This window comes from Macrobrachium rosenbergii, chromosome 48 (genome assembly GCF_040412425.1).
Source record: "Macrobrachium rosenbergii isolate ZJJX-2024 chromosome 48, ASM4041242v1, whole genome shotgun sequence".
Taxonomy (NCBI): domain Eukaryota; kingdom Metazoa; phylum Arthropoda; class Malacostraca; order Decapoda; family Palaemonidae; genus Macrobrachium; species Macrobrachium rosenbergii.
Window position 1 is genome coordinate 40035702 of NC_089788.1, and position 25503 is coordinate 40061204.

The 25503-nt window shown below is 36.9% G+C and overlaps 1 protein-coding gene across 1 annotated transcript in view; it reads left to right on the top strand.

The window, feature by feature from the left end:
• LOC136831353 (uncharacterized) overlaps positions 1-25503 on the top strand; it is a 103915-nt gene that overhangs the window by 34503 nt on the left and 43909 nt on the right. The window contains exon 2 of the mRNA XM_067091673.1: positions 23369-23526. Coding sequence (XP_066947774.1) covers positions 23369-23526 — 158 coding nt within the window. The remainder of the gene's footprint in view (positions 1-23368; positions 23527-25503) is intronic.

The following is a 25503-nucleotide window of genomic DNA, read 5'->3' on the forward strand; positions in this document are numbered from 1 at the left end:
ATATCCTTTTAAATGTCAAGCTACAGAAAAAACATCTAAACTACGCTAAATAGACGACCTTCAAAAAATTAGCGTGTAATGATGGTCTGAAAATCAATTGAAGTTCAGTCTTGATCACTTCCTGATTTAACGTTCCACTGATGACGTGAATACCTCTTCAGTTTCAGTGTCAGTATCATCACTTATATTTTGGTCATTACCAATCATTGCTGCAATACATCAACTAGTTGCAATACATCAACTAGTTGATCAGGTAGCCCCCATCTATTCACACTACAGTGGCAGCAGCTTGCCAGATATTCTATTGCATCCATGTCGATCTATTCCGGGTACTTTTACTTTCTGCTTGATCAGTTATTTCAAGGTACCGACCGGTTAGTTGCCTCGTGATTTGTTACCAGAGACTCTTCTTCTACACGGCAGAAGTGATTCCATATCCACAATCTTTGTTGGGACAACAGTAGTTCGGAGGTCATCAGCGCTGGCATGTCATGTTGTATCAACTTTTTTTCATGGCATACCATATAATTGGTATGTAAATTAATTTGACCTTGCCATAACTTTATTCCCAACACACCGATCATCAAGAAGCTTTGAGAAAGCTTCTATATATTTTGTCATATTTTATAGGATTCACTCTTTTTAAAGACATTTCTTGTGCCATATCTAGAGTAGGCATACAGTAATCAGGATAGTAAGCCTTTGAAAAGTGTCTCCCGCTCCCGCTAATCAGTTGCATCTTGTTGGCAGTTCCTGTAGCGAATAGAATTCTGGAATCTTTTACAGCTGAGCACGATGATACGAGATAAAGACACATCTACAGTATATCAGTTATAGAAATTATATACTTGCTGCATCAGATAATTTGGGTGTCAGTGTCTTCTTGTCCAACTACAGTTGGTAGATTGTAAGTCACTGGATTTAAGGGATGTTAATAGCATAGGTAAGTCTTTCATGAGGTTTTGAATTAACATTTCATGCAGAGTTGGCTGACTTATAAGACTGTTACATCTTTGTTCTGACTACAAGTTATTTTTACAGATCTGTTCCTATTTTGTAGCATTTTTAACATACGGCATTTGGCTGGTTGGATGGTGTCCCTTCCAATTTTTGAGACTTTGCATCAAAAATTCTTTATTGAATGCAGTAATAGCTATTTCAGATGCAACAGCACATGAGGATAATATAACCAGTCATCAGTTTCTATGTCAAATAGCTTTTAGTAGCAAATCACACAATCCTCATCTATCTGTTATCATTCCTTCCATATCTAGAGAAGCACAAATCAGATGAACTGTGCATATGATGATTATGTAGTTTTAAGCATTCTACCATCTCATATTGTGACACTGGTCTTGGTTTCACAGGTTTGTCACCTGTCTGGGGGATGAATCCTAACCATCCTAACATCAAGTTTAGGGTATTATAGAGGACCTACAAAGCAACCACAACATTCTGGCGACTCTACAGTGTGTAGATTAAATGCTACCCAACCAATCTTTTGAACTACAAATGTTCCTGCTTGTGTCCAATAAGCATCTGGTACTTCTTGCATAATAGCTCTCTGTCATATGAGCCATTAATTGGCCTGTTGCAAACAAGTCATAGATGAAGCAGTCTGATTATATGGCAAGAACTGAAGAAACAAAGTAGAATCAGTGTGGCTTGTCAAGATCAATCTTTGTTCTTCTGATGTTGTTCCAATAAAGAACATGAACGTGGAATTCCACCTGCAATGTAGACTTCTCTTGCTACCAGGTCAGTGTATGAAAATAGGTCTCTCACCAAGACCTTAAGTACCGAAAACAGATGGTAATGGATGGGCTGCCATTGGTGGCAAGTGGGTATGAAGGGGCAGTCAATCTTATTGTGATAAAAATCGAACTCATGTGAGTTGCTTTGAGATTTTCTTAGAAATTTTATTTCATTAAGATCGTTTCTTTGCATATTTTAGTATTGTAATAATGTTATGCTGCAAATTGATTTGCAGTTACACTGTGCAGTTGTTCAAATGTAGACGTCAAATGCTGTTCATATACTACTTTAAGGTATTGCTTATCCATTTGTGAGTCTAACAACTGGTTTAACCATTCGTTTGCCTTTATCTGAAAAGGGAAATAAACTCTACCCTTGACATGGAACATTCAACAGATATACGAATTACTTTTAAATTTAACAGAAATGGAGAACAAGTTTAATGTTATATTAAGTACACGCAGTAATATAGATTATATAACTGTGAGAAAAATAAATGGCCTTCCCTAGGATATCCAACATGGCTTATCTCTGACAGTGGCTCTTGATGCTAATTTCTATGTAATGCATCATATGAAAAGTTTGGCTTGTCGAGGTCATTGTTTTATGATGGTACCCTCCCCTCACAGATACGAACATTGCAAATATTGCAATGCAGTATTTTCAATGTCGCAATCCCATATCATGTGCAGCACACCCAAGATTTCACAAAAAAGTTGACATGTTAAGAAGTGGGCTGGATGCATGGCTGATATACTATATCCCACTTCAATAACAAATTTTATATTATTTTTGGTAGAGTCCTCGTGCGCAACACTTGACTGTTGTTTGCGCTACCTATAATTATTTTCATTACTGTTGTTACATATTTTTTCAAGTGCCAAGGCAAGGACTGAAGAAAACAAGAAAAAGGAAAACAAAGAATAAAGTTGGGAACTAACCATGAAGCCTATTTAGGATAATATGTCTCTTAGAGGGGATAAGTTGGAAGTCAGTAACAACAGAATAAAATCCTGCACAGCCTTGAACTTTTGTTATTTGTGTATTAGCTTTACTGGATTTGACATAGTTTTAACCTCAATGATTTTGTCAACTGTTCTCATATCTACGGGGATTACTTCGTACGTAAAGATAAGGTAAAAAGGAAACTCATTTTGCTTAGAGAGCCGTTGAATTACATGATATCGACTTTGAAAGACACTATAGTTTCTTTGCCATATGTTCATTATTATTGTCAGCACTGTGAATTATCATGGTCATCAACGCTACTAGTATCATAATTTTCATTATTGTTGTTACTGCCAATGTTGATTGCATAGCATCACGATCAAGGCTGAAATTTTACTGTCATATAGAAGAATGAAGTGATGACGATACCTACTGTAGATGGATAGCTGTGTTGATGATCTTTTACCAGGCACCAAAGTATTTTGGCTTTCACTTACGACAGTTGTACTTATTCAGTATTTCCATTTCATGAAACTGTGAAAACACCAGAGATTCATTTAGAAAGGACTTGAATATTAATGCACAACTCACTGCTTTGAACATGCAGTATCTGATTAGCTGCTTATAGCTAACTTTGTGGTGACAATAATGCAGAAAAACCGCAAACAAACAATATGGGATCTACTTTCACCTGTAGTTAATAAGACTTCAGATCAAGAAGTCAAAATTCACTACTTTAGAAATTGCTGCTAGCCTAACATACATCTATAGATATGAGAGGCAATGTTTTTTCCAATGTAAAGGAAGCACAAAGCTTGGTATCCCCCTCCTTGCAACGCCCAGTGCGCCAAGATAAATTCGTGTTCTAGAACCTCTTCACTATAATACCCCACCAATGCCATCTGTGATCTAGCAATTCAGTATTATGTGTGGGAAATGAGAATTACTGTAAAACACAAATGTCAAGAGGAACTACGATCACTATAAATTGGTCCTGAGTACTTCTGACAGAAGGCCCAAAGAACATTCTCTCTGGAAGTTCTTGTTCACAAGAATTTAATCAGTGAAGGGTAAGAAGATGGGAGGGTAATCCAGGACTAAGTAGAGGGAGTTCAGACCAGTCTGACTGAGGAGCTAGAATTACACCACCTTTGTGTGCATATGCTCTAGAGAAGACTGGGGAGTCAGAAGCACACTACCTTTGTGTGCCTTTGCTCTAAAGAACACTGGGATATTGATGAGACCCTGGTTACATACCAGGCCTTCAAAATGTATTCACCAACATTATGAACCATTCGTGGTCATTTCACCAGGGAGGCTTTTTCTTACTGGACTGCGGCAACTTTTGTGAATTAAGTTATACTACCTCTTATGGTTAAATGAGACTCCTCTAAGCATAAGAACGAATGTTTTATGTTACTTTTGTGATACCCCAGATATGTACATCTTTTCACATTCAATCAGACTACTTCAGCAGTCTGCTGTAAATCAGGTGCATAAACACAAACAGATTAAGTGCTATTTTCTATCAACAAACATGTCCCTTCTTAACCCATTTTGACTGAACCAGGGGCGAGTCTTTGGTCTCAGAATTTCTATGCACCATTGCGACTGAATTGCTCAAGCTGCTTTATCTTATCTGTTGTCTATTCCATTGTAGGTTGTCGTTGTCATTCTTGCTGAAAAGCCCTTGTAAAATATGATATCAAGCAATGTCGTCAAGCAACTCCTGATGAGTTCTAATGCTGCCGTTGACCTGACCGTGAAAGCTTCCTTTTAATACCTGCATTATGGGTAGCTGGTCATTCTGTATCATTCCCCTCCCCTTGTAAATCTTTTCTTTCTTCATTTGCCTTTTATGTCTGTGTGAAAGGAAATGAAATGTGCAGCCCCTTAGTTTCAGATATGTAGCTTTCCTCACCTGGGACATGAGCTGCGCATAAGAACTTCATATCTGATGTACAGTAGGTAGGTAGGTAGGTAGGGCGGATTATGAACTTGAGAATCACCTGCTTTGTGGATTCAGTCATCACCATCCGTAATTTCTTGCCTTATTTACTTTCGGAATCTTGCGACTTCTTAACACCAAAAAGCAATTTTTGTCGTTATCATTTTTAATGTCATCGAAAAGTGCAATAAATCACAATTTTCCTTTAAAGAAAAATGTAACAGAGTAGTAGTACGATCATTTGGCAAGATCAAATTGCGCTTCTTATTTCCTCTAAATAAGCTCTTCTTAAAATGATAACTCTATACAAGAACACCAAATAAGTATAATCACGCCAGTTCTCGTCGGGTCAGCGTTTTTCTAGAACAGTCTAAAAAGGCTATGAACTTGCTCAGCACAGTTCCTCAATGAACTGATAGTCCTTAAAAAAAAAAAAAAAAGAGACGGACGTTAAGGCGCATAAGTAAGTAAATAAATGATAATTAATAAATGGTAAATAAATGAATAAATAAAGATGCAGAGAGGAAGCTTAGCAATCATGTGCTCAAAGACATGAAAGCGCAAATGTCAGTCTCACATTTGAAGGACGCGGATTTCGTGACCGTCCGGAGAGCAAGTAACGCCAACGGGGGCGGGGAAATAATTGTCAGTATGTCTGTCACACCCTTGACTCTACCTGTGCAAAACGTGCGGGCGGTTCATGACTGGATTACCAAACAATGGGGGCGCCCTGTGTAATGCGCAGGTAGTCAGACAACCACAAATAAGGTCTTTAAAAACGGAAGGAAGTCTGGGAAAAACATCAGTAAAAAAGATACCATAGAAGGATGCAGTATGAATAACGGCATTTCATGCGTGCATTTGATATCAAGACCCTGGGGTTAGGCTTTCATACCTTCAATCTTACAATATTTTCCATAGCTATGATTTTTTTCATGTTCTACATCGATATATGATTACGAGGGAGCCTGCCGAGGACATTCGTCGCCTTTTCGGAGGGTTCTAGCCGCAGTGTGAAGAATAATGATAATTTGGAATTCGTTGTCATACAAGTGCATATTAAAGTGTGAGGTTAAAGTCGTTTCCTAGAGGAGAGTTGGAAATGATTCTCCTCATTTGATACCCGTTCGTTCTGTACGTGGAGGTATTATAAAATGACACGAAGTTGTTTAGAAAGGGCAAAAACTAGACAAGGAATTGATACAGTAGCCTTTGGATTGTGATTCAGTTCTGCATTTCCCCCAGTAGGCGGCTATCCTCTGCGAGGCATATGTACGTTATGCTTGTCTCTTCATTTGGGCAGTAATGATTTTTTACCTTCTTTGAACCGTTAATATGCTGGCTAATGCAAGATGAACGGTGAATCATGGCAGGCATCGACGATATACGGTAAGAACGTCGTGAGAACACCAGAAGTTTCGAAAGGCAATTGACCCACAGCGGCTGCGCAGAACTTTTACCGGAATGCGTCGCCTTTGCAGTCTGCATCTCTCCAGGAAAGTGTTCACACCTTTAAGGACAGACTAAAATAGTACGAGCACGGAATACCTTCTACCAACCACAAATTTCATTTTAGTTTTGTGAAACATTGTTGTTTTCCATTATTTTTTATCAAAAAATGTCTTCGTAAACGGAGAAGAAGGCTTGAATTTTTTCAGCTTGAGAGAGGTAGTGAAGTTGTGGAACCGTAACGTATTTCCCGAGGATGAAACGAGCGTGGCGAGAGAGTGGTTGTCGCCTTCTTCCCCCTGGAAAAATTAACCCCGACAAAAATAGCTTCGTTTCTGAACGAAAGTCCCGATTTCGCTGCTGGGCGTTTCCCGTCCAGTAATTATTCTCTATTGAGGTTTCCGTCCATTGTTATCTCTGGGGCTGAAAATGACAGCCCGAGGTTTAGAGTTGGAACAAGATCTGCCATTTCTTGGAGAAGTTATCTTATTCTTACTCTTAGCTTTCGTGTTCCATAAAAATCATACCGCTTGGACCACACGGCTAAGGTTTGGTGCAACTTTCAATAACGCTTAGTATTTATTTTATGAGACAGGGATGTCAACCCTGCGCCCAACTTCCCTCGGCTTTTCGTAAGAAGTGCAAAGAGATGAACGCCCTCTGGCTCTCCTGCTTTCGCCCCGACTCCCGTCTCAGCCAGGTTGAACATTTTAGCTCTCTCTCTCTCTCTCTCTCTCTCTCTCTCTCTCTCTCTCTCTCTCTCTCTCTCTCTCTCTCTCTCACATACACACAATTAATATCCTTTTTTTTTTTACTTAAATTGTTATAGTATTGAACAAAGAAGAAGGTGGAACTCAGACATACATAGTTATTGATGTAATTTTTTTTTTCGGTGATTGGTTGTGGTGGGAAAGTTGTTAATATCAAGGCCAAACTTCGCAAAATGCTTCCAAAGAAGACCCTGTGATGAGAAGGAAGATGATTTAGAGCGCTACAAGTTAGAGTGGGGTCTGCTACCCAAATTGCCTGCTCATACGTACTTCCCATACATCTGTCGAACTCTGATACATTTTATTATTAGATAGAACAAGAAGAGAACCATCCTCACGACACTAAAGTAACATCGTGGTTAGCGGTTATGGGCTTGCTAGCTGAAGGTTACAGGCATAGGGAATCTACCAGACACTTTCACCTGATATGCAAGTATCTTTCATGATAGTTATCAGAAATTCACGCGCGCGCACACGCACACACACACACACATATATACATATATATATATATATATATATATATATATATATATATATATATATATATATATATATATATACGGTATATATGTTATATATGATAAACCCGTAGAGTTTATTTACCACATAAATTACAAAGGAAGGGGAAGGAGAAAGAGCCGGGTTGAGGCTTTGAAACCTACCCTGTTATCTAAGTTGGGTCAAATGATGGCCACGTGCTAAATTTTGTCTAGATCGGTCAAGCGGTTCGGATTTCTGTAGTGTACAAATATACAAACAAGCATAAAACATTCACTTTTATATATAAGATATATATATATGTATATATAGAGGTACATATATACACATAGTTTATATATATACTGCATATACAGGATATAATTTATATATATATATATATATATATATATATATATATATATATATATATATATATATATATATATATATTGGTTTATATTATATGTATGTGTATCTACATCAGCTGAAGCCACTGGGAAAGTTCAGAATGAAACGACAAAGTGCCAAGTACTTTCGAGTATTTTAACGCATCTGTGGGGCACACGAAGATGTGTTAAAAATACACGAAAGTACTTTGCACTCTGTCGTTTCATTTTGAACTTTTCCAGTGGCTTCAGCTAATAAACAAAATCACGAGCTTACTTTTGTGATTTCTTAGTATGTATATATATATATATATATATATATATATATATATATATATATATATATATATATATATATATATATATATATATATATATATATATATATTATATGTAATTGAAATAGCCACAATGCCCTCTTAACTTCTCGAATTCTTCGCGCTTTTTAGATACACTCGTCACTACAAAGCCTTAAGATCCGAGTGCCAAAAATGTGAAGATATTATGATGTCCGGCAGCAGAAGATGAACCAGGGTCCCCTAAGCACGACGAGATCACGTAACATCGTCGTGATTATGGGGCGCGGGTTCGGTTCCCGCTCCGGACATCATAATTTCTTCATATTTCTTGCACTTGGATCTTAAGGCTTTGTAGCGACAAGCATATCTAAAAAGCGCAAAGAATTCAAGAAGTTAAGAAGGCTTTGTGGCTATTACAATTACATATGTATCTTGTAAAAATTAACCAGTAGATTCTACATATATATATATATATATATATATATATATATATATATATATATATATATATATATATATATATATATAGAGAGAGAGAGAGAGAGAGAGAGAGAGAGAGAGAGAGAGAGAGAGAGAGAGAGAGAGAGAGAGAGAAAGCTTTCACACACATACACTGCACATCTTGGAAAGACATACATAACAAACTTGACTGAATTGGTCAATTGTTGACAAATAACGGTTATATAGATGAAATAGTTGAAACTGCAATGAAAAATGAAATTGACAGATTTCACAAGGCCACACGAAGATGAAAAAGGGGGATGAGAGTCTGAGATTTCCCATTGCCTACATTATGGGTCTGCACACAAGGAGGAATGCCGCACACTACGTGGGATAATTAGCAGAGGCGTAACCCCAAAAGCCACTTACCACAAAATAAGCCTCAGAATCTATAACAAGCCTGCCTTGTGGCAAATGTGTGCGCCAGACATGGGAGACTTGGCCGATCACCGAAGTTAGCGTTCACCAGCGTAGACGGAAGGAAGCGCTGGACATACGAATACGTCCGTGACGGGATTTTGGAGGCCTCTGCTTGCCTCTCGGGGAACAGTACGCGCCTTCCATAGTTGTTTGGTTCGAAGTGTAGACCTGTCATCAATCTGCAAAAGTCATACAGCCAGCAAAGGATTGGAGGAAAAGTGACCTTAAGATTAAGTACTTAGAGGTTAAGGTCCCATCTATCTCACAGCCTGGCTATGTCCCCCATGTCCGCAATGCCTAGCTACTTCCACATCACGTGATGAGGGTGAAAGGGCGGTCCCCATTGTCTATCCCAGGTCAGCTGAGTTGGGAGCCTACCCCTACATGAGTGAAACACTGGCTTTAACTGCTTTTCTCTCGTTCAAAATACGCTCGATTCTATCGCAACCGCCATGTTTTCTTGCCCACATAGTCAAATGAAAGGAGAAAATGCATCAAAGGATAAATGACGCACTGGCTGCTAAATGAGAGAGGGATAAATTCTTAAGAATATATATATATATATATATATATATATATATATATATATATATATATATATATATATATATATACAGTATATATATATATATATGATGATTATTATATATATATTTGTACGTGATTCATCTATGATTATTATCACTTTTTATGTGATTATCTATATGTGGTTATGTATATATATATATATATATATATATATATATATATATATATATATATATATATATATATATATATATATATATATATATATATATATATATATATATATATATATATATATATATATATATATATATATATATATATTCATTAACTTATATACATACACTTATAGATTATATTTTGTTCAGACTTTGAATCAGTCCATACTTCTTTTTCTCTTCAGGTAAGCTTCTTAGGAATAAAGAAAAATTATTCACATTTGCTTCCATTTACTTCTTATAGTTGACAGACTGTTTCCTCACCCGTCGGTGGTCTTCAGGACTAAATTACAAACTGACATAAACAGTTTTATTACATGTGGACTTGACAGCTAATTCTTAGATGTAAAATATGACAGTACTGGAGTGCTGAATTTCTGTTGGCCGGAGGGTCTCATCTCCTGCTCGTTTTCTACACAGCGAGCAACAGAAGGCGGGAGCAAAGTTTTGATTTCCATCTCTGGCAGATAGTTTTGATCTGCTCCGTCGTTGATATTTTCTGTCATATTCGTGTGAATTCTGTCGCTTGTTTCTTCCTTCGAATTTTCACAGATGTCTTGTGGTTTCCTTGTGGCCGATGAAGTTGGTATTGTATTCCTTTGTATGCTTAATGCAGACTGGTGTTGATTTTTACTTATTGCTTCTGCTATTTGCATTCTGTGGAACCAGGCTTCTCTATGCACGATCTCCGTGCCTTCTAATAATTCTTCTAATATTGGTTTATGGTCATGACCATCTAAATATTGTTGGAATATTGAATATTGCCCCTTGGTCGCGGTAAGCTTGCAATCGTCGTTGTAAAGTGGCAGTGGTGTGACTTATGATATGGTTGTTGCTGAAGGCTATGGGAACTTACCTTGGGCAGGCTAAATCTGACTCTAATAATGGGTTCAGTTAAAACCATTTACAAAAGGAGTTTGCCTGATGTCCTTCTTCAAAAGGCGGAAGTTTTTAGGTAAACACTTAGTTTCACTTGACTAATTGTATTTACATTAGGAAAACACATATCAGAAGAATGGAAGCATAAATAAGGGCAGGGGGACAAAATCCTTTTGTATAGTAAGATTTACAAAAATGGTTAATTCTCTGAAGAAACTCAAAGGGGGCTCGCTTCAAAGGGCACTGCAGGGGAGAGAAACAGTGGTTTTGCCACTGCGCACACAAGATGATGACAAGTCTACAGCAGGCTAACTCCTATCCGCACTCGAGAGCACATGTGGTTACTTAGCTGCATCAAGGTGCTTTGGTCCAGGAGTCAAGGAATTGCACAGAAGGTGCCTAGAAAAGGACCCAGTTCCGATAACTGTAATTTTACACAATTACGTTACACTTTCTACACTGAATCTTAAATTAACATAACACAAAATAAAAGCAATACAGCCTTGCTGTAGGTATATTGCACTGCAATAGCAAATGGAAAATAGGAGAAGATTTGCAGGGACATGACTGACATAAGAACCTTGACTCTAGCACATTACCTTCGTCGGGAGATGGATTCCTCATCTTTGGGGTGCCAGTAATGGAGGGTAGTGTGAAAGGGGCTCACTACAAAAGTAACTCAGGCTCTGGACAGCCACAGGGAGCAGCAAGGGGCAGCTCAGGGAGCAAGAGGGAGGACGGAAGTGTACTAGTTAAGGATCCAGTGCCTTCTAAACTTCTCAGCCATCTAAGGGCGGTCTGCTCATGTGATACCCTTACATAGCATCAGGAGATTATGCTCCCGCTCTTTGTAAATGGCGCTGTATTACGGCAGGTCACACGTGGGGCATCTTGGCCCAGGCGTTCAAGATGGCGCCGGTCACATTGAGTCGTGTTCTCTCTTTGACTGAGGTTGGATTAGCATCTCCAGCAGAACAGCACCTGAAATCAAGGTCCGGGCAGTCACTTGGACAAAGGAAAAAGGGACTAAGGGCTTACCCAGAAGGGTATTGGTGAGAGGAGTCGATAGGGGTGAATCTTGCCCACAGCTAACCTTTACTGTTGAAATAAAAAAAAATAGACATTATTTCAATAGAGCAGCAGAAAATGTTCTTATATTGTTCTTCACTCTAATTCTTGGAGGATGAGATATATTTTATAACAGGATATGCATACCTTCATGGAGTTGCATCCCTGCTTCTTTGTGAGTACCAGGTCCACCCGAGCCAGTTGATAGTTTGGTTGAGAGCCCAAAGCTCAGAATGAGCACCAGAAATCATAAGTGGTGGTGCTGAGTGTTTTGTCTCCTCAGCTTCATGTCTGGATAGCTACTAGATGAACTGCATGCCACCTTTAGTGCATTTAGCCAATGAATCATCCGTGGGTAAATTTAGAAAGGCTCTCAGTCCCAGGCGTATTAGTGTGCTAAGAATCTTCCAGTTTATAATATAATGTTGAGGAGATGTAAAATATAAAAGTGGAATGTAAGAACCCTTCTTTCAAATTGGCAGGTGGGATGGGTAAAAAATAAAGTTAAAAGATATAGCTGTTTGTGAATCACGTTGCATGGGAATGGAAAACGGGAGATGGGGAGAGTTGTGTGCATTTATTCAGTAAGAGGAGATGGAATTGGGAGAGAAGGAATATGAAATACCGAAAAGACATGTGAGAACTGTTGTTGGAAATATAAATGCCAAAGCTGGTAGAATCAACGAAGAAGGAGAGAATACAGTATAATGGAATGAGGAAGACTGCGAATGAAAAATAGGGTGGAATTTACTAGTTTTGTGCTGCAGATAATTTGGTAACTGGCGGCACTTTTCCCAACAAAATGACATCCACAAATCCATTAGGACATCTCCAGATGGTAGTCACAGAAACCAAGTAGATCACACAGCTATTAATCATAAAAAAAAAAACATTGTTAAAGCTACAGAGGAGCGAATGTCGGCAGTGATCTCCAACTTATTGCCGCACTAAAGCTAAATTAAAACCATCAAACAAAAAAGTTGATAGAGTATCTAAGTTTAATACAATAATGTTTCTTGAAGAAAAAATCTAGAGGCTTTTGCAATTGGATGTCAAAACCGCTTTGCAGTTGTAGATACCACATCTAACGAGGAGCTGACAATCAATGAGGACTGGTTTAACAACAAGAATGCAAATCAGTTCTGTGGAGAAAACAAGTACTGGGATATTGAGTAACAAGGCAGTACTTTGGATCTCATGTGATACTAAGATACAATTTAGAACAGATAAAGGAAAAGATATACATAAACATGTCAGGGAGGAGATGAAAAATAAAGAGTAGAGATTGCTAAATACTCAAATCTAGATAGTGAAATGAAATTAAGATCTAGAAGGGATAAGAGAAATATTTGGACAAATGGGTTGATGATGCTGACAAAGCCATGTATTTAGGGAGTGGCATTGGTGCTGAGGCAAACCACAGAATTATGAATGAAATATCTGTGCTTGAAAAAGAAAGGAACAAAGTCTCCGCCGAAAGGAGGGTTAGGTAATAACACCAGAGGAAGTAGAAAGACAAAACTATGGTGAACATTTGCGAGAGGTCATGAATCGGGTAAATGAGTGGAATGATTCGAATTATACAGCATTCTCGTTAAATATGTAAAACTTATTTAAATTATCCGTGAACGAAATAAATGCACAAGTAATGTTGACGGGGACCTTTCAAGAGAATTTGCAGTAAATAGTACGGTGCTACAGTGGAATATTGTTTCACCTTTCTCTTTGCCCTCTCATAAATTTTACATTGAAAGAGAAGGTTTAGATTGAGGCAACAATAGAAACTCGATAGACTTAGAATATACAGTTGAAGTTGTTATAATGTGTACAGCGCCAAGCGATTGACACAGCTTTCTTAGTAGAGATACGACTCAAAACAAATGTTACAAAAACCAAAGTAAGGAGGAAAGTGTATTAACAAAAGAATTATATAATAATAAATAATTTTAAATAAAGAAAGGATTAATGACATTTAAACTTTCAGATATATAAAAACGATAATATCCAGGACAGATTTTCACGAGTTGGAAGTTAAATGAAACTATATCTAAAGGATTTTTTCAATTTGAGATTAAAGCTCTAAAAAGAGTATCAAAGAGACAGGTGGCAGGATAGACTTAGAAATGATACCATAAAGGAAATTATGGAGGTTTCATATATAGATGAGATAATAATGACAGGGAAATGAAAATGGCTTGGAAATGCCCTTCGCAATATCCTTGGGAGAATGGTATGTGATGGTGTCAGCTTGGCTCCTGTGAGCACTAGAGTTGAAAAACCCAGACCTACTAAGGTCAGAACTGTGAGACGGGAGGTGATTACTGGAAGATGTAGTACAGGGAAGACGCAATTGACAGAATTTCACAGAGCCCTTTTGTGTTACACAGCAATGGGGGCAACGATCAGTGGAAATTTGATTGCTCTTGCCAGGTTAGGGATTCAAATGTATCATTTCGTTTCTTTTTTTCTCTCCTGTATGCCCGACGTTCTTTTATTTCTATTCAGTTGTTCATAATTGTTATTTTTTAAAGTATATTATTTATTTCTTACATTACTGTTGTTTTATGTAATTGTTTTATGATACTCGTTCGTTGATGTGTCCTTGGTGGTCATATCCACAAATATTTAAAAAAAAAAAATATGGCTTTCGCTATCGTTATGTACAATCAACCGATACTACACATCGTCTGCTGCTGCTGTTGTCGTTGTCTTCGTGTTGCTTGCTTTCTGAAACAGCAGCTGTTTCCCCACCACCATTGTGGAGTTCATCGAGAGTAATCTTCGTCACAAAAACGCAGTTTTTTATGTCCTTAAATCATTTTCCTTCATCAACAACATTCATTTTATAAGTAATTTTTACAACATGAAAGGGCACTGAACGACCAATAATAATATCTCAGTGACCTTCAGCAATTACTTGATCAAAGAAAATGCCCTTTTCCTGAAGAAAACACCTTTGCGTTATGGAAATAATAACTGTCCTTAGAGGTCTGATGTGAGCGGATGTTTATAGCAATAAAACCAAACTACAACAGAGCAAGAAGAGGAAGTACGACCAACCACCAAATGGAAGAAACAAGGTCAGTAGGTTACCTTCCTGTGGCACAGCAGCTCTGCTCTTCCCCAACAACTGCAAACAGTCAGCCGACTCATTTGTTGGCCTCAACACGCAACGACTTTTTTGTTGGCAGGTGCAAAAGATCTTCGGCTGAAAAATCGCTGAGACAAAAAGGGGCTGAGGTGGAAGAAAATAGCACAGCACGTTCATCATAAAAAAAATGGTGTTACATTAAGTAGCCCTGTCTGTCTGTCTGTATGTATGTATGTATATATGTGTGTATATATATATATATATATATATATATATATATATATATATATATATATATATATGTGTGTATATATATATATATATATGTGTGTGTGTTTGTTTGTGTGTGTGTGTGTGTGTATGATTCCAATATTTAAGACTGGAAGAGTTAGCCCGAATAATTTGTACCGATACTGTAGAGACAAAATACACTCTCAAAAATATTTTTAAAAATACTTTTTAGAAAGCTTCGTTCACCGACAAAGAAATACTTCATTACTCATAAAAATACAGAGAAAGTAAATTAGATTTTTTATTTAGAATATTAAACACAAAGAATGTGTTATGAAAAACGTTGAGAGAAAAGCTTGACTTGTAGAGAACACCTTGAAACGATCACCCAAGACGAGGAAAACAGCCAAATGAGGGAAGAAACGACTTTGGATTTAAGACACACATGAGGTACGCCTCTCTGTCTCACGCACACACGCATAATCTTACTCTATCAGCTTCCGTTTGTACTCACTAATATCTGTACCAAAAAAACAAAAGTGGAGAAAATAGATGAGTTCCGATTACGTCATGGAGGTTTAGTAAAATAATTAACAAAGAGAGAGAGAGGACTTGCATGGGAGAACGGTTTACGAAGTTTATTCTTTTTAATCTCTGCCTTTAACGTTTTGTTTTGCCTAGAACCTCGAGCTTTGTACAGTCAAAAATTATTTGGAACAACAACAAAAAAAAAGATTCTCGACTGTGAAAACTCGCGATGAATTTCGCCTGGAGGGCCTTCACTATTGTCATGTAGGTAATCGTAGGTGCCATATAACTCATTTTCAGTGGATGCTCATTCGTAGCTTCGGAGGGACGTTGGTCAGGGCAGGACCCACTCAGACTGAGTGGGTCCTGGGTCAGGGATGGCCCGACTGTGGAGGGCGCGGCCAGGGACCCCCTCCCTTCTCAATGTTGACTTTGAGTTGGTCAAAAATGAACAGCATTTCTTGTTTAAATGCACACCTGTATAGTGTGTGTGTATATATGTATGTGTATGTATGCACATATATGTGTAAGAAATTAAGAATATATATATATATATATATATATATATATATATATATATATATATATATATATATATATATATATATATATATATGCACAAACACATACATAGAGTTATACCAACTTAACTAATGGAGTTGATAAAAAGAGGCATACAAACATACCAGTATATATATATATATATATATATATATATATATATATATATATATATATATATATATATATATATATATATATATATATATATATATATATATATATATATATATATATATATATATATAATATAATTATATATATATATATATATATAATATAATTATTCATATATTGTATCTAGTTCAACTTGGTCAAAATGACTAAGTTTGTCAAATCAGACGGTCAAGCCATCCCTGACGTTGGTTTTTGTTAATACTGATGACCATATTTTAATAGCCTATATTACTGAAATCTGGCAATATAATAATACTATGCCTATCAGACCAGAATCTCATATCAGTAAACGTGGATATTATTTCCATGTGCTTTATTCAGAGGAAATGCAAAAGGGAGGCTGCTGGCTGCATTTTGCTTTTCCGAAATGCAATATTGTAAATAAAATAAAAGTACATCTTTGCGATTGATATGCAAAAGGTGGGAGTTACTTCTTTAGAAAATTTCACGGATTAAAGTCAACAACAGAAATTATGGTATTTTAACAAATTATCCTGAGAAATGACATCAGCACAGTGAGATACTCATTATCTCCTAAAACAAAGAAGGGAAATTTACCGACTCTTTCGAGTTGTCAGGTAGCACAATCAAGGCGCAAGAAGACAAAGTGAGTTACCGCGCTGGCTGGCGGGGGATGGCTGTGCCTGTGACGTCACTTGACTTGCTTGGATGGTGAGCGTTCATACGGCTTACTGTCGCCTCTTTGAGTTTATATCATTGATTTTTAATATTATGCTTATTTCTTCATAAACTTACATATAAAATACAAACTGAACATTGAAAATGGAAACCAAAAGAAAAGGAATTTAAGAAAATAATACAAACTTTATTTATATTTCATTCAACACTCCTTTATTACTACCTTAATGCTATCAATATATCTTTATCAAGATTTACTGAACTAATTTTTCATTTTTTTTACCTTTACTCTGCAATGTTTGTCTACCTTTTGATTTTAATATTTTCATTCTAAAATAAATTCATCTAAAACAATTAACTAATTATATCCTCTGGAACATCAACATTTTGTCCTTTAAAATATTGAGAAAATATATACAGTATATATATATATATATATATATATATATATATATATATATATATATATATATATATATATATATTATATATATGTGTATATATATATATATATATATATATATATATATATATATGTATGTATATATATATACATATATACGTGTATCTTATCAATTTGACATTCCTTACAATAAAAATTGCAAATGGCCTATTCATGTGAATGAAAAAATTGGAGTAATTTCTTGTGTGTATATATATGCATATATATATATATATATATATATATATATATATATATATAAATATATATATATATATATATATATATATATATAAACAGAAAATTGCTTAATTTTTTCATTCATATGAATAAGCCTTTGCAATTAGAGATATAGAGAGAGAGAGATTTTCTTGCTTATGAATAACTCTGTTTTTATCAGGGGATTAGGAAGATGAAAAAAATGATAATTTTATATATATATATATATATATATATATATATATATATATATATATATATTTTATTGTGAGGTTGGCCGACATGGGCTAGCCTAGCCTAGCCTAAACATGTGTGTGAACATAAAGTATGTTAACTCTCACCTGCCGAAGGAGAAATATCTTCATTAGTGATACTGTCCTATCATACGATATTAATGGGTTGATGTATTCAGTTAGCATGACTCAGGCTATCCCATCTTCGTTTATTCGGAGTGAGAACAATACGACGAAGTGCTCTGCACGTCCTTTATTCTTGCTAGCTGTTTACAAAGTGCTCGGGAATTCATCCCGCGTGGTTAAAGTTCACAACATCACAAAACAGAACCATTCCTATTTTGATACATACGCATTACAAAAGTTTTTTTTACAGAAGAGTGAAGATACATAAAAATACACGAATACAAACATCACATTCATGAGCAACAACTGAATACTGAAACAAAACAATTCTTAAAGAACTTCACGCCTACCATGGCATGTAACCACAGAAAGGAAGCTCACTGCTGATGATATTTAATATATATATATATATATATATATATATATATATATATATATATATATATATATATATATATATATATATATATATATATATATATATATATATATATTTATATATATATATATATATATATATATTTATATATATATATATATATATATATATATATATGTGTGTATATATGTATGCAGTATGAAATATCTTCCATTCGATTCCTAATGCAAATTATGTCTAGGCCTAAGTCCACTTTCGTCAATCTTAAACCAGTCAACATGGTTTATTTGCATTAGGAATCGAATGGAAGATATTTCATACTGAAAATGCTCTTTAATTGCTAGAATTATCCTTATAAACCTATGGTTCATTCACTTATATGCAAAACTCTCTCTCTCTCTCTCTCTCTCTCTCTCTCTCTCTCTCTCTCTCTCTCTCTCTCTCTCTCTCTCTCTCTCTCTCTCTCAAATAACTGTCCCCTTTCTTTGCCCGACAAGTAAAAGGCCCATTTCATGCACATGAAAACAATTTCAATAAAATTTTCGTCTCTGTCTCTCTCTCTCCCTTGTTGACTGATATATCCCCTTTGCAGTTATTCTTAACCAAACATAGGTCTAGGCCTAATGTCAATATTATCACTCTTAACCATTCAAATATGGTTTACTTGCATTAGGAATCGAACGGAAGATATATTCATGCACTTCAGTTGATAGTATTCATATAAGCATATAGTTAATGTATTTATCCACAATTTTAAATGTAACAGGTAGACTAAACCAAACTAGAGTCAGCAGTGGCACTGTCATGCAGAGATAAACGTTGGTTCAGCATGGCATCATTCTTCAGTTTTCTTGCATTTGCAGTGTAGAAGTTAAGCAATTCATGCCTGAGGTTTCTTGCAAAATCGCTTTGTTGAAAATTAACCGAACATATGCTTGCGCTTTTGGTGTTTATATGATCACCTCTTCTGCAGACTCTCCCTAATCCTACACATTTCAGGATCTTTGGGGACATGGTAAAAGCTAACCTTTTCACTTCCAACATTGTCCCTTTCTGTGTTACAGCATCCATAAATAGCACATATCACCATGGCAATAAAGTACTAAATTCCAAAAACCTCAAGAATTGTCACAAATTCGTGACAATTCCCGCCTAGCTGTTGCCACATGCAAGAGGAAGGTACTGGTCTGCCCAGCGGCTACCGATAAGAGCACTTTGTGACGTCATGTGCGAGAGCGGAAAAATCGACCTCTGCGTAACTCACCTTATCTTCTTACATGCTGAGCACAATGTTCGCATTATTCTCTTTCCCGAAACATTTTGAAGTGGTCTCCCGAAGTTTTTTGGACGTTTATACACGTTAGAAGTTGGGAAACTGGGCAGGAAGAAACTGAATGAAATGTAAGGAAAATCACACAGAGCAACCAATGAGGGGCTCAAGAATTGCTGCAAAGAGCAAAAACCATAGCTTACAGTTCTCCAGCTAGGCTCAATATGGTTTTATTTCTTCGTTTTGCAAAAAGTGTGAATTAGCTTAGAACGAAGCAAAAGCAGAAAAGAGAGAAGAGAAGAAAATACCAAGCTTCATCCAGAGAACAGTATAAACCTAAAACGGCTCACACAGGAATTGAATAGTAAAGAGAGAAATCAAAAGGCTCTAGAGTGCGAGTAAAGAGAAACTGGAACTAGAAAGTACGAGGGCGTTAAGAAAGTAGGAGAGAGAGAGAGCTTTAGAAGTGAGACTGAAGATATATGAGACAGATGTGGTCCCAGCATTATTTGCCAACATAGAAACCTGGAGCAGCGGCACTGAAAAAGACATTAATGAGTGAGAGTGAGAAAATGAAGTAAAGGATCCCCCAGGAATGTACGAACAACCAAAGCGCGCACCGAATCGGGGACATGTAACGGAATCTGGCATATGGCCTGTAGCCTTCAGAATAGAATATAGGGAAATTTATGCTGTTCCATAACATAAACTCCATTTAGAAAATCTTAATAAAAGAAATAGTAGAAATCCAGATCAACTAAGAGCCCCTTTAGATAGTACTGGACTGATTGCACAGCAATGCTTTGTAATGAATATAATGGTGAAATGGAATAAAAAATATGACAAAAAACCACTGAGAAAGGAGATAGAGAAGAAAATTAATTGAAAAGACTTTGGAAGAAAATAGAAAAGAAATGAAGTTGAGCTTCATAGAAGATTTCAAAAATAATCAGTATATTAAAGGACTTTAGACAAAGGATGCTGACATTATAATGAAGGCTAGGCTCATGATGTTCGACCTGGAGGCGAACTTGGGGAAAATACAAAGATGATGTTTACGATCTCTGCAGAGCCGAAGAAGACAACACCGAACATCTGTTCTCCTGTAAGGAAGCAAAGAAAATAAATGGATCAGAACATAGGCTTAGGGACCCAAAAATCTTCCAGCGAAAAAGTGGGAGAATTCATGAGTGTAAGGACTAAGCAAGGCCCTCTAGAGGCACAGGTTGTTACAGCCAGGAACACAACACTACCATAGTAACAATAAGAGTAAAAGGCAAACAAGGGGTTTGTGAAAGCATGCATGATATTATTATTATTATTATTATTATTATTATTATTATTATTATTATTATTATTATTATTATTATTATTATTATTTCTTTTGTATTTCCCAGAATAGATAAATTTTGTAATTTTCTCTTATTTTCGAGAACAAGTTGAAATTATGTATGGTAATGTCATACGTGAGTTTAGTTTGAAGAAACGATAACTCAAAAATATGTTTTAGAAATTTTACTGATTTTTTAGTTTATGTATAAGAGTGTTGATTGGAGGTTTTATATAATTAATTCGTTCCGAGATATTTCCAGACAGCCATAGATTACTATGATTACTTAATGTCTCATTGTGGTAATGTATTAAAATTACCAGAATCATCGAGAACTGAGAGCGACTGTACAGTATATACTCGTATTGTCCAAAGAACAAGAGAGAGAGAGAGAGAGAGAGAGAGGGCAGGCAGACATGAGACAGAAGGTAATCCTGACATCTCTTCCCCAGTCGTCTGAAGGAAGAGGAATACTGTGTTTCAGTTCAAAGGAATTATTTTAGCATACGCCTACCTGGCAGCGAGGAGCCGTTCTAAGGAAAAAGAAAACTCAGATCGCGTCTAAAGTTGCGATCGGTAAAAGTGAAAAAGAAAATTGTGCTTAGTGTTGTGAATAAATGGTATGTATTACCGTTAGTGAGTGCTTTCATTACACCACTTGTAAAGCCAAAGGCCACTGCCATCATATAGCTTTTCTCACAGTTTGTGTAACCGACATCAAAGAAGCAAAGTAGAAGCTAGTTAATTTTCAGTATAAAATGTAGTAGAGCGGTCACGTGTTAATTGTCTGTAATGAAAATAAGCATAGAAGTAAAACTAATTTTCACGGGGCAGTTGGCGTGATAATGAAGGATACAGCCTCGCCTGAACTGAGTTCACAAAGGAGGAAAAGGGCGATGGTCTGTAGAAGGAAACAAACACTTACATTAGTGAAGCACTAAAGAGGATGAAATCAGAAGCGTAAGAAACAGCAAATAACAAGCGCGAAGCGAAATGAGTGTCATACAAATGAAGGCACAATAAAACGGATAAAAAAAAAACTAGAAAATCCGTTTAAATTATAGAACTGTGCACCTAACTCGAACAGGGTTTTGCCCAAATGCCGTTTTTGGAGTAAGTTCTGAGGAACCAAGGACCAGGAAGGCAGCGCGGCGGTAGGCTCGTCCATTGAAAGAACAGGGAAAAAAATGGAAGCTGGAAGAAACTGCTAAAGCTTATCAGCAAGAGGATGGAGCTTCTCCATGTTGACAACCATGAGTCGTGCTTTCCCTCATCATACATGTTCAAAATGTTATCATAATGTCCACTTACTGTGGACATATACATATATATATATAATATATATATACATTATATATATACATGTATATACATATATATATATTTATATATGTGTGTGTGTGTGTGCGCGCGCGCGCGTGTGTGTGCGAACAGCAGGAAAGCGCCCTTATGTTATAGGCACATTCCCCCAAAACCCAGACAGGCATTTGCCTCCGCACACAAACACGAGCATCTTTGGCAGCATTAGAATGAGCATATATGACATTCACAGCAACGCTGAGGCCCTGGGTTGACTGTTAATTGCACCGAGAACCTTCTCAAAATCACAATAAGCTACAAACAGTGATTGCGAGTGCCTTTGCGTTTCTGTGCTTGACTTGCAGTCCATCAGACATCTTTCCAATTAGGTCTTGCCTTAGCAATGCAGCATCCCCCTTTCACCAGGATGCAGCAGCCATCAGGACTGTATTTCCACAGACCTTAATTACGTTTTCCTTTGTTGGAGTATTTCTATGTAACCTTCTCCCCCCCCCACCCCCACCCCTCGGCCTTTCGTTAGGACTGATCCTGTTCCCTCGCGTTCTCTTGCTTTCCTTTTGCCTCCTATGGCATAGCTAGACTCAGCGGCCCTTAAACGCAGCAACCGCTTCAGAAACATCATCTTGCTCATGTTACCACAGTGCCTAAGTCGTTCGTCTCACTGCACTTTTAGTATCGACGGAATTTGGCTGTGGTTAGGAATTCGCCCCTGTCTGCTAGTGAGCGAGATATTTCAAGGATGAAGTGACTGGATTTTATGGTGTATCATATTCTAGAAAACTAACCAGGATTTTTTTTTCTTCACAACCCAAATCCCTTTAACCCCGTCAAGTCTACCATTAGGTTTTACTTGTAATATTTTTTGTCTTTTTTTTATTCATGTCAATCATTTGCCTTGAAACATTTCATCTGTCTTGCGTGATTGTGTATTTTCCATCAATATGCAGTTTTTGGATAAGTAAAATATCATAATATGGAGGAATTTCCGCATTTAACATATAAAAAGCATATATATACTGTATATTCTCTATCCCTTACTATTTTCTTATCTCTCTCTCGCTCTCTCTCTCTCTCTCTCTCTCTCTCTCTCTCTCTCTCTCTCTCTCTCTCTCTCTCTCTCTCTGAATAAGTTTTTTAAACCAATGTCATGTTTTCATCGTATCTCTGCAGATGTGGTCGACAATGCTGGCGATTTTATGCGGGGCTGGGCTGGTAGCTGGGAGCCCCGTGGAACAAGGAGAAGCGAGGGCAGCTTCCAGCGAACTGCCAGTGGAACACAGACTGAAAGACCCCAATGTCTTCGACATCCTGGGAGAGATGGCTGACACGTAAGGATTCCTTATAATACGACTACCATTATTAGGGCTTCAAGGAGCTTTCTTTTTCATGCATACTGTTATTATTTCACAGACCTAAATTGTGGCTCAATGGCGTAAGCACGGGGCAAAGAATTTTGCTCAAGATTGAAAGACGTCTCCTTTTCCAGGACAGCAGCTTTGCAGACTTCTTGATATTCTCATGCATCACCTACTGCAGAGTGAAAGTTGTCAAACAGACCTCAATCCATATGCAAATTAGGCTGCGGCAGCCATGTTGATTTGTTATTTCAAGTTACGTAAATTTTTCAGTTTATGTAACTTTGAAACCGTTCGTTCACTTTTATTCAAATAATGATATATAGGTTACTGTAGATGATGCTAAGTGGATGTAGTTAAATCGTCTCGGCAGCATATACTGTGTCATGTGACACAGTCAAGCGGAGAACCACAAACACACACACACGAGTACGCACATTTATAGACACGCACACAGACAATATATATATATATATATATATATATATATATATATATATATATATATATATATATATGTATGTGTGTGTGTGTGTGTGTGTGTGTGTGTGTATGTATGTATGTAATATGTATATACAGTAATTCCATAATTATTCGCTTTGATACCAGGAGAGTGCAAATGTTCAAAGTGGGAATATTGATTGGGCTAGCCTAGGCTACAACAATAACCCTGGACTGCATATGAAAGTATACGCTAACTTGAAGATTGTATAGCATCCAAAGATTTTAGTTTTACTTGTGTTTTTTTTATAAAGATTATTTGAAACAGCTAAAAAATATATTATCAGGCAATACAGGTCATTTAAGAAGTTTGTCGCTGTAAGCTAGGTTATCAAAACTACGCCTTCAGGATTAAGTAATTACCATCAAACACATGACATCCAAACGTATTTGTATTGTCTTGTATTGTATTGTATGTATGTGTAATGTATATCGAAAGCTGTCTATGAACAAGAGAACAATAAGTCGACAACACGATTGGTAGTAATGTTGAATGGTTGTGACTATGTCCAGTACAGTACATACAGCATAACTGAATGTACTATGCGGCACATAATTTACAGTTTACCCTAGACTACTGACTGAAGACGATGAGAATGGAATAAGACTACACCCAGTAAAATGTACGGTATGGTACAAATGACCAGCTGATATATATATGTACCATACAATATTCATCTCTCTCTCTCTCTCTCTCTCTCTCTCTCTCTCTCTCTCTCTCTCTCTCTCTCTCAGTCAGTACATTATTAGAGAGTAATTTGAACTTTAACCTACCGAGACATTACGACGTATTTGCTTGATGGCAGTGTACGTACCATGTGGCCAGTGGTACTGAGGAGGCATTAGCCTACACCTCAGTGCCCACAAGTGACCCTATGATGGCACTTGCAGGTGTCGGGAGAGGCGAAGAGGGTCTTAGTCCTGAGGCTATAAACTGACATGTAGCGAAGCAAAAGAACAGCAAAGAAAGCAATAGCTTCCGAATGCACGACCAGCAACACTCCATAGAGCACAGGCGACCGATCCAGTTGAGAGAGCCACGATTCAGTGCGTAATTTATCGCCAGCCACATCCCAAGCACTTGATTATCCCTTCCATTGTCGGTGGCCCTGGCCCTCCTTATAAGTAAGCCAATCGGCATGTGACATTCTCCAGCCAGCAGACTGTACGTACACTACTCAGCTAGTTCACCTGGGTGAGCAGAGGATCCTTCCTTCGCTACGTCATTCAGACAGCTCGATCATCGCTCTGCGCATCCATGTGGTCTACGCTCTTCATTTGCACTTCTACCCTTGGTGCACTTCATGCTCACTACAATCAAGAGATTCTGGCACATGTTCAAGGGATTAAAGACTATTATATATATATATATATATATATATATATATATATATATATATAATCATGAAGCTACAAATGTCGCTTAATATCAAAATCACGCTACCTCGG